At 46.2% G+C, this 11,270-nt stretch overlaps 1 protein-coding gene across 1 annotated transcript in view; it reads right to left on the bottom strand.

Annotated features, from left to right (window-relative positions):
• The window catches only part of Cerk (Ceramide kinase), a 75,599-nt gene extending 69,645 nt beyond the window's left edge, over positions 1-5,954 (bottom strand). The window contains exon 1 of the mRNA XM_084595492.1: positions 5,602-5,954. Coding sequence (XP_084451618.1) covers positions 5,602-5,908 — 307 coding nt within the window. The 5' untranslated portion in view covers positions 5,909-5,954. The remainder of the gene's footprint in view (positions 1-5,601) is intronic.
• Between the last annotated feature and the right edge of the window lie 5,316 nt (positions 5,955-11,270).

Here is an 11,270-nt window from a genome sequence, read left to right on the forward strand (position 1 = left end):
CTTCATATCACCAAAATGCATATATTAATATGCATTTAGGACGGCTGTAAAGGGCGAATGAACAAACAGCGGGAAAGTGATTGTAGAAAGCTTTAAAAATCAGAGGAGCACGGTGGAATCGCGCGATATGAGAGCTGCGAACGTGCAGGGCAATTTGCTGTAGCAAAATAACCTCTGATCAAACACGAGAGAAGTAGTCTACTAGCGTCAACGCGAGGCTAACCTTCTCTGCCCTTAAAACCGCTAAAGCCGTCATAATCAACCCACATAACGACAAAGTTGAATCCATACGCGCCGTTCTAGCGAAATTTCTACTATAGGGAACTTGCACCAGTTACGCTATTTCCGCTAAACAAGCGTAGGCAAATAACTCCGCGACTCGCGGGATGGCGAACAAAATGCTATAGAGCATGAAGACTGTGTACTGCGTGTGCGGTTTGACGTCACTGGAGCCAACGATCTACGAAGATGTCAGGCCTCATGCCAACACTGGCCAGAGGGTGCAAGCGATGGAACAATGACGACTATCTGCTTAAATTTCTTCTTTAAAAAAAAAAAAAAAAGGAACATTTTATTGCTTACACATTCCAAAGCACCGGTTTCTGTGCGTGCTTACGCACGAGGAATAAAATTTTCGCGCACAGCTCAACATTTGTTGCCTCCCCATTGTTTTTAAGTAGCTCTGTGAGGAGCCATTTGCTCTTCGCGGATCTCGACCAGCATGGGTGAAATATGACCATTAGCCCTGAAGTACTGCTAAACAAAGCTGTCTGTTCTTCGAATGCTCTAAAGCAACGAACCTTTTCCTTCCCTTATCTGACCGCTGGCGTTAACTACCTTTCATTCCTTTTCCCCGCACGTGAACGAAAAAAAAAAAAAAAAACATACCAAGGACTGCTAGCTCGGTGCGCAACGCGACGAATTTGACAGCGCAGCACGTCAGCGACATTAATGAATACTGGAAACATATATCAGGCAAAGAAAATAAGGAATACTGTAACACGAAGCAATAAATGAAGCTGTCGTAATCACAGTCGTAAGTGTGCGCAATGAAGATTTCCTTACGATATATATTCGCCTCGCCGTGATGCATGGTGCAATGGTTAGGGCGCTCGAATGCTGTGCGCAAGTGTGCGGGATCGAATCCCGGCCTCGGCGGCCGCTTATTCGATGGAGGCGAAAAGCAAGGCGCCTGTGTGCCGTGTGATGGGTTTCTTTGTGGTAGAAATTTCCGGAGCCCTCCACTGTGTCGCCTGTGTCGCTTTGGGCATTTAAACCCCATCAACAAAACCAAACCATTACGACGTATTATCAGGGTTTCTTAAGCACTCTCTTCGTTGCAGAAAGCAGTGAAGAATTCCAGGTGGTCGAAATTTCCGGAGCCCTCCACTACGACGTATCTCATCACCGAAGTCACTTTGGGACTTTAAAATCCATCAACAAAGCCAAACCATTACGATGTATTATCAGGATTTCTTCAAGCACACCATTCGTTGCAAGAGGCAGTGCGCCTACAGGGCGTCTACATGACGTAACGTTTTCGTGTACGACCTTCCCATCCGTCCATCCTTCTTCCTTCCTCCCCCGCCCCCCGGTACATTCGCTCGAACCGCGAGCGAGTTCCTGTGCCGTTGAAAGGCACGACGGGGAAAAAGAAAACAAGGCAGTCCATCCCTGTGGACACAGCACGGAAGGGGGGCACACAACAAGAGGCGACGTTTGTCTGCGGTGAGCGTCTTATCAAAGAGGAAAGAAAGAAGAAAAAAAAAAAAGCAGCCCGACAGGTTTTCCTGGGGTACATATGCCCAAGGTCAGGCGGCAGATATAGCAGGCCGCACTGGCTGTACGTGAACGACCGGCAACAACAATTACAAGGAAAATGCGCAACTATACAATAATGGCGGGGTTTTAAAAAGAACGAAGCGTTGCCATGCGGTCGGTTTCCCTGAAACGAAGGCTGCGCAGAATGAAGACAGCGATAAAGCTGCGTCCGTCTCAGGCGCGTATATCGGCAGTTAAGTACAAGAACTTTATTCGAGAAGTGAAACATGCACACTTCGATCGAAAGTTTATGGAACGCAATTCTAGAGAAATTTCACCGCCGCCAGCACGCAGCCTGAAGTAGAAATGTGTAGCATAATATTGAGTGCACACGGTGCTCAACCAGTATGTCCTCTACAATAAGTTTAATGACGATGGATGTGCGCATTCGTAATGTACCTTCGATAGTCACTACGTGCTATACAGGAGTGTTGAGGTGCGCAAACGCCATGAAAAATAAAAGCGCTGTACATCAAACTCAGCGAAGGCCATGTACTTACAATCGTGGTCAAAAGTCCTGAAGTCAAATGATTTTTGTCTCAGCTGCAAAACGAAGCTGTCACGGCGCCATTAAAGGCCAAAGTGTCATTAAATGCTAAGAAATTTACAGTTTCTTGCTGTGATGAGAAATCATTTCAAACCATTGTTAAAAACCATTTGGCCTTTGATTATGGCGTGACGGCTTCATTTTGCAGCTGAGACGAAAATCATTTGGCTTCAGGACTTTTGACCAAGACTCTACATAGTGCAGCCGAATATCAAAATTAATCCCGACATTCTTGCCTACGACTCTGTAGGTCTTTTACGCGATAGCGCAAGGGCGTTGTGTCGAATGAAAGCCGGTGTCAGCGTTGTTGTAGTCGTTGACCGTTGTAACGCGAAAATACACAATAAATTAATGAATGCATAGGCTGAGTACCGAGCGAGGGAGGCGGACGCCATGCGCCAGAATTGGGCCGAATTACGCGTCAGTATACAAACTCGCACTATGGACAAATAACAATGCTGTGTCATGAGTAGTAGGCCGCTGTGTGGGTCAAGAGCAAGAGAAACAAATGAGAACGCAATGCGATCGCGAGCGGGGTCCAGCATAACGCTATCGCGTACCACTCTTTTAAAGTCGGAGCTGAAGAGCCCTACTGTTACTTCATTATTTATTTTTTTTGCAGATTATTTCATTTTTATTCATTAATTATGATCGGTGTTTTTCAATGGGCTGCGACAAAAGCTGCACTTCGGACAATAAGAGAAGGTTTTCTGAGCGCACCAATAGGGATGCCGATCGTTTCTTACTCTGGAAAACGAAACGGACGTCTGTACGCATTGATTATTTACGAACTGCGCAATGCGCCGATCGATTTAGAACGCCTCGCGGAAAACGCGCGACAGTTTCTCGTAAGCAGCTTCTCCTTTTTCTTTTTTTTTTTTTTTTTTGTAAGTAATTAACATCTAAGTGAAGCAGGAAACCAAACTAAAGTAACAAGCGGCGGCGCTTCCATTTCCCAGGCGACGCACGCGGTGCATGCAGAGAAATGGGAAGATATAAATGTCTCTCCCTTTCGCCCCCCTCGGTGGCCTCGACCGTGCTCAAGGGCCCGCGGCCATTCCATCCATATGCGATGAACGCACCGCGACATGTCAGAACTGTACGAGAATGACGGCTGCCGCCGCCCGAAATCACGCGTCCATTTCTCTCCCCCAGCACCGCTGAATGCCGCTACTTCCTTTTTCTTTTACCTCAAGAAGCAAAAAAAAATAATAAAAATAAAAAACTTTACAGCCACATCACATCACGAATTCGCGTGTTTTTCCTTCCCCTATATGAACGTTATCGGGAGCCCTTGCGAGAAGCTTCTCATCGTCACTTTTGTTTTCTTTTTTTTTTTTTTTTTTTTTTTTTTAACCCCTACCATCACGTACACGTGCGTCGAGTTGAACCAAGTTAAACAGCCGGCGTCGCAGTGCGGCAACAAAAACAAAGACGCACCGCTCGCTGAACTTGCGTAACCGCGCAAGACGGTCACGGAAAGGTCGATCGAATTGTTTTCGCCGTCACGTGGCGCTCCTACCATATACACAGTGTCACGCATGCGCAAGTACCCGTTCGTTTAAAGAAGGAAGACCGCCGCACTGAGGATTCTCGGATAAAGCGCGCAGACCGCGCTAAACCGTCCACTGCCAGCCCCAGACGGAAGCCATTTTCAGGACTGCAGCACGAATCGACAGCTTCGTAAAAGCATCCCAATTAACAATGCCCTTTCACGCGACACGAGAAACACTGCAGGGTAATGCTGTGTTCTTACAGCACTCCGTTCACAAGGGCTCGATGACGGACACATGGAATGTGTGTGCTGTAGATACCGACGACGCCGCTTTAACACTGGGGGAAGAAAAAAAATGAAGAGACAAGCCGCCACTACTGAAGGTCGCAGCTCCGATGCATATGCAGGGAGATGATAGCCAACGCGATCAATGCCCGATTCCCATGCTCAGAGGCTGGATGCTTCCTCAAGGGTATATTATTTATTGGTCGGTTAAATAATAATGGGCGCGCCTCAAAAAAAAATCATTTTTGTTGTTGTTTACAGTATAGTGAAAAATATTTGCGCAAGTCGATTTTTGTGTCATCCAGTACGATATATAGATATGGATATATATATAAGTTACTTTAAGCTCTTTGCCCAGAGACACATCCCGCAGGAGTAGCTGTGTACGGAGGAAGCGATAGGTGAGTAAAAGACAGGTGAAAAAGCACAGATGTGCCAGTAGCCCATGCGAAGCGCGCCGCGACCGCTGGATATGGGAACAGACACGAGCAGCTGGCAGCTTTGTCGCGCTCCCGTTCCAAGAAAACTTTGAGGACACAGCTGTTACTCGACGACAGAGCTGCCGCGGTTGACGTGTACGCGGCTGTTAACAGCAAGGGACCCCGAGCGAAGGGGGTACGCCTTTGTTTTGTTTGCTCTGAAGCCCCGTGCAGTTTTAATTCTTCCGACAGGCCGTTACGGCTATCTATTGTATCGACCAAAACACTTCAACGTCCTGCCGCCAATTCAAAGCGAAAATGATTAAAGCAGCCACTAGACGAAAAGGAATTCCGCTGGCTGCGTAGAGCTAAATTCCGAATTAAAAATATCGTTATTTTCACGATCGGAAACAGAGCATGCATATTCTGTACTGTGACATCTTGCTTTACGTGATCACATTACAACACTGTCAGCGTGTCATCAAGGTACCAACTACTCGCCGAATTCCCTTTTTTAAGCCCTCTCGACGCCTACACCCGACGCGGTCGCGCAGATGTGATGTGATGTTGGTGCTACCCGCCTTCTCAAAGGCGCCGGCATGGGCTTTCCAACAATGCTCCGAAGCGGTAGGCACGCCGACTGCCTGCCTTCATTTACTCTCTCGTGTAACAATTGTTCCCGTCTCATTTCAAGCAAATTTAACCGATGACGGTGCGTTTTCTAATGCCTGTGAACTTCGAAACGATCGCAACACAGAAGCGCGCGCAGCAAGACGAACTGTTGAGAAGCCATAAGAATGAATGAAACACATTCACTGAGCCATTTGCATCCATGCTTTCACTACTTTCGGTTCGCCCCTCCTCAGCGTCTCCCGTCTGTCCCCCTTCCCTACATGCATCAACAAAAAAATCGTGACCGCCCAGTTAATCGGTCGTGGCGGAATGAATGGGAGAAGCATCCCCGATAAACCACGGGACTGCGCGTTCAATAGTGCATCCCGGCAAACAAATGAGCGGCTCTTCGCCGTACTCACTGCTATGGCGGCAGATGTCAGTGACGCTGATGCCGTTCTCGTAGAGCATAAGCCTTTTCTTGGTGCCGCTCAGCGCGAAGGTGGAAACCAAGAGCGCGTCCCCGGTGGGACCGCCCAGAGCCTTCGCCATGGCACTGTTTGGCGTCTCGCGTCGCCCGCCGCCAACGCGCAGGCTGCCGGTGACGGCAGTGTCGGCACGGCGGCAGCGGAAACCCGTCCCTCGAATTTTGCTACGCGTGATCGTTTTAGGAGGCTTGTTTTTTCTTGCTGGGTTGCTTCGTTCCCGCCCCTTCTTTTCTCTCGCCATCGTAACTCGCTTTCTTATTTCGTGGATGGATGAGTTCAGTGCCACTGGACGTATAACAGACCACCTAGCTTCGCTTCCACGAATGACAAGCGCCCTCTAAAAAAATTAAGGTCATAATGGTATAGTGGCGCCATCTACCAGTACATGCTAAAACTATATTTTTAAGACTCGCTTTGTTTTGTTTTGTTATACTTTACTTTTGTCGAAGGCGCTGCAAGCAAAGCCCATCAATGCGGGAGCAATGTATCACAAAGCCCCTTACCGTTACACGCTTAGTAATAACGTTGCGTCGCTGCAGGACGCTGAAAAGTGCTCGTATATACAGTTTGGTCGTTCGTGGCAGGCCGCGCGTACAGTTTGAACAAAGCCAGACTAACACGTCCCTCACCTAACGACTTCCTTCATTTTTACTTGTTATTTCGCCGCTCCTTTATCCTCCCAGAAGGTGCTAGGTGCGCCGGCCTTCTCAATCGCCGCGTGAACAATGGGAACTTTTCTTCTTTAGTCACGCTCTCCGCCGCCGCAAGGGGCGCGACCTGCTCACTGTTCGCTCCGCATCTGCTTCAGTGGCGGTGGGTGGCATTTGCCTGGTTTCGCGCTGTCGCCCGCGGGTTTCATGGTGAGTGCAGCCCCTAAATGAACGATTACAGAAGGTAGATGCTGCAGCGGCATCCTGTCAGCGTGCTACACACGTGAATGGAGTCTTTATATTAAAATACACTGTCGCTCAGCAAACGCTCGGCAAGCATATGACATGTATTGCGGCATGGTATCTACTTTTGTTCATTTTAATCTGAATTTCTTCCCAAGCCTGTACAAGAATATGAATAAAAAAAGTGAATGAGCAGTGATCACATCGAAGCTTCTTAATTCAAGGCAAACATAACAGCAACAATGGCAAAACCGTCTTTCAGCGCTAGATGAGAAACCATCGAGGTAACACCGATGACGAAAATAATTTTATAAAAATGTAATGTAAGTTGCGCAATGCTTACATGACATAAAGTATTAGTATAACGTCAGAGTAAACGCTTTTAAGTTTTGTTTTCAATTTTGCTATAATTTATAGACCAGCAGACGTTTTATGTTGTATTATAAACATTATTTTAATTTTGCAAATAAACGTTGGTTTAATGAAATGTTTACATGATATGATTATTTCATGAAAAAACAGGAAATCTATTTCAAGCCCTAATTAGCAATATTTTCTTTCTTTTTCTAGTATGTTTTTGAACTAATAGTTCCTTGTAACTATCTGTGCAGTAATTCCTGCCTTAGAGAGCAATCGCTGCCCCATTATTTTGGTAGAATGCTTTGCTTAATACACATTCGCCACTGTTACTCAAGGGACACTCCTCAATAATGAATATAAAAGCTTTTCTCTGTGCTATTTATTCAGATCGAGGTGACTATAGGAGTTGTATGTCGCGCTGTATTGCGCGCCTAGGCACCTAGTGCCGACACCGACAAAATCATTTCAGCTCTGCTGCAATCAGTAACTGAGGGACTGAAAGAAGTGATGGTATCTCCTGTCATCCCATTACCCACTGGCACGTATTCTGGTTTAGCTTACGTCGCTGGATACATTAATTGTAAAGTTAATCAGTGACTTCGGGTGTGACGCTTGTGCTATCCTTCTTGAAACCAGCGAAAGAAGCAGCCCCATGTACACTATTCTACGAAGACAAGATTCTAGCGGACTGCATTATACAAAACCAGAGTTTGTAGCCCTCTTGGACAAGGTTGTGTCTTTTTTTGAAAAAGCTGTCGTGCACCTACCACACACAAATGTCCTTGGAGTCCTTCAAATCCTAACCCAGCCAGCACTTGAGAACTCATCTTTGCTGAGTTGCCTGGAAGGCATTGACAATAGACATGCTATAAGGTCCGCTTCTTTAATATGTGAGAAATTTCTCAGAATCCTTCTTGTCAATTATGCTAAGAAGGTGACAGACAGGAACGAAAGGCCAGCTCCTTATGTGCACAAACCGTCCAGAAAGATTTTGAGACTTTAATTTTCTAGCCGCATGTACCGTTTTGATGAATGAGTGCAATGTGTCAATTTTGAAGGACATTTTTTTATTGCTTGCTGCTCTTTTCAATTATGTATGCCCATTTCCTTGATTATTTATTATTTATGCCCATTATTATTCAATTATTTATGCCCATTTCCTTGATTAAATGTGTGTTTTTTTTTTATCACTGTATTAATCTGACTACGACTGTCTACGTGTGCGTCAGTCGCGAGATTACGTATACATCTGCTGTCTTTCAACCTACTGATTTGTTTTAAACGAAGCTAGAACAGTCCACTTCACTAGACAACTGAAATTTTAACTGTATGCGTAAATTTTTGTTCCTTACTCTGAATCTGAGACGTGCTATGAATTTTCGTCAGTGCCTCTTTTGCTCTAAACAAAAACGGCAGCGGTTGACAGAATATCCACTGAACAGTTTGCCATGCACTAGCGTCAGGTCGCGCTATACCTGCTTACAGCTTTCAAAGGCACACTGCATAAAATGGTACATGTAGTTTTGTGAAAAATTTAAGGGCAAAAAGTGTTGATGTAAGTGCACCCGAAACTTCATTCGACCGTGCGCGACAGCACTGACGAAGGCGCGCGCGCGCACGCGCATTATTGACTATTTTATTGCTCATACACAATAAATCAGACGCTGATTACGGCTTCTTCCTATAAGCCATAAGGGGTGAAATATCAGGACCTGCCGGTTGCAACCGATGCGGGCGGAGCGAAGAGCGAGCGCGCGTTTCCCTTGCGCGTGAACGGCTGTAGCGGAGGAGCAGCAGTGGGGCGGTGGCGACCCCACCGAGGCGCGGCGGGCGGTGGAAACAGACCCCATTGGAGAGGCCGTAAGAGAAGAGAGAAACGCGCTCTTCCTCGAGACCGGCCGTGGTGCGGCTTGCCTTCAAAAAATGTGGCCAGCTTCTCGCCAGCGTTGACCCTCGCTTTCGTGCGCGAATACGTTTGTGTGACTGTTTTAACTTTCGCTCACTTCTTTAAAGTGGAGGCACCATATGCGCCCCGCGAGCGGCAATCTCTCGCCATTAGAAATAACCCTGAAGGGCGAACTGAAAATCTTACCCGCACAGTAGGGCGTGCTGAAAAAAAGGTATAACGCAAATTAAAAGCTCAGCTTTGTTCGCAGTGAAAAAAGTACGCGTAGATTGCATGCGTGCGTGCGTGCGTGCGTGCGTGTGTGTGTGTGTGTGTGTGTGTGTGTGTGTGTGTGTGTGTGTGTGTGTGTGTGTGTGTGTGTGTGTGTGTGTGTGTGTGTGTGTGTGTGTGTGTGTGTGTGTGTGTGTGTGTGTGTGTGTGTGTGTGTGTGTGTGTGTGTGTGTGTGTGTGTGTGTGTGTGTGTGTGTGTGTGTGTGTGTGTGTGTGTGTGTGTGTGTGTGTGTGTGTGTGTGTGTGTGTGTGTGTGTGTGTGTGTGTGTGTGTGTGTGTGTGTGTGTGTGTGTGTGTGTGTGTGTGTGTGTGTGTGTGTGTGTGTGTGTGTGTGTGTGTGTGTGTGTGTGTGTGTGTGTGTGTGTGTGTGTGTGTGTGTGTGTGTGTGTGTGTGTGTGTGTGTGTGTGTGTGTGAAATGTCCTAACTATGAGAAATGTTTTATACTTTTCGATTAGGTGTCTTCACATCTCACTGATACTAATTGAAATTGAATGCAGGCGACACGGATGACGTTAAATGAAGTTGCATTTACCTTAGTGTTAATTTAAGAAGCAGAAATATGTTCTAGTACGTCAGCATCATCAGCCGGACCACTATGACCACTGCAGGGCAATGACCTCTCCCATTTTACTCGAATTAACCCGGTCATGTGCTAGAGGCATTCACGTGATCACTACGATCTTGCCTTATCCATACCTAATTTTCTGCTGCCCCGTGCTATAGCTTTCCTTCCCTTGGAATCTAATTGGTTACCCATAGAGACCCTCGGTTATCTTTTATTCGCACTACGTATCCTGCCAATGCCCATTTATTATTCATTTTGACTAGAATATCTATCTAGGTTGAGCTATTTCTCTGACCCACTCTGCACGCTTCCTATCTCAAGTTGCATCTACCATTTTCCGCTCCATAGTTCTCTGCATTTCAGCACCAGATGCAACTGTTATACAATTTCCTCTTGGGCGATACCGTTCAGCCGCTATTCATAATGTGCGAGTACAAGCTTCCAAATGCACTCCATCCCAACCTTATTCCCTTAGTTATATCCCTTTCGTGGTCCAAATCTGCGTTTACTGCATGTCCTGCCTGTCCTCGCACAGTAGACACTCGCCTACCACTTCCAGCGCTTCGCTGCCTATTTTTATTTTAAACCTGTTCCTTTCTCACGCTGTTCAGCATTACTTTAGTCTTCTGCATATTAATATTTAGGCCTACCCTTCTGCTCCTCTTGTCTAGGTCATCAATCATTCGTTTCAATTGGTCATCAGCGAATCGCATATTACCGAGATATTCTCCATCAACCCTGATTCCTAACTGCTCTCATTCTCTGAATACATTCTCCACGCAAGCTTTAAATAGCACTGGGGAAATCGTGTCTTCTTGTCTAACATATTTCTTAATTGGTATTTTATTGTTTTAAGCAGAACAGTGGTTGCTGTGAAGCCATTATATATTTTTCTGTACTTCACCTACCCCTTAATCTCGCAATGTCTGCATGACTGGTTTCGACTAAGTCAGATGCTTTCTCGTAGTCAATGAATGAGCTATGCATAGGGGTTGGCTATATTCCGAGCACTTTTATAAGACCTGGCTGAGAGTAAGAGAATGATCGATTGTAGAACACCTTTTCCGAAGGCTTGCCTGATCTTTTGGTTGATTGAAATCTATGGTTGTCCTGGTCCTATTGGCGATTACCTTACATGCTTTTCTAAAATCCGGCAGAAATTCGATCTCACTGGTTCTCACAGTCTCGAGAACAACAGTCGAGCATGCATCTCTCTAGGATATATTATCTGAAAACATGCCAGTGGCAGCGGTCAGTCAGTCTGTGTGACTTTCTAATTTCCCGCTCCAATTACAGGCCCGTGTGTTTTGCCTGGCAAGCTATATACCGTGGATGGTAATGTCGAATTTTTCAGCGCCGCGTCGGCGGCAACCATAGCACTGAGCTACGCTATTAGCCGGTTGCTCGGGATTATTATTATACATTCAGAGGCGAAATTTAACCTGCCTCACGTGCTGCAGTGTGTGGTGATGCAATGGCCATATCTTTTTTGTCACTGATCAGTACACTTCAGGCCTCCTGGGGACTCCAATATTTTTAGAATGCTGGTGTATGCCTGAGAGATGCATAGCATGTGTTTGGCTTGGTTTGGTTTTGGTTTATGATGTT

The sequence above is a fragment of the Amblyomma maculatum genome, chromosome 1 (assembly GCF_055883805.1).
Source record: "Amblyomma maculatum isolate TAMU_Amacu chromosome 1, ASM5588380v1, whole genome shotgun sequence".
NCBI lineage: Eukaryota > Metazoa > Arthropoda > Arachnida > Ixodida > Ixodidae > Amblyomma > Amblyomma maculatum.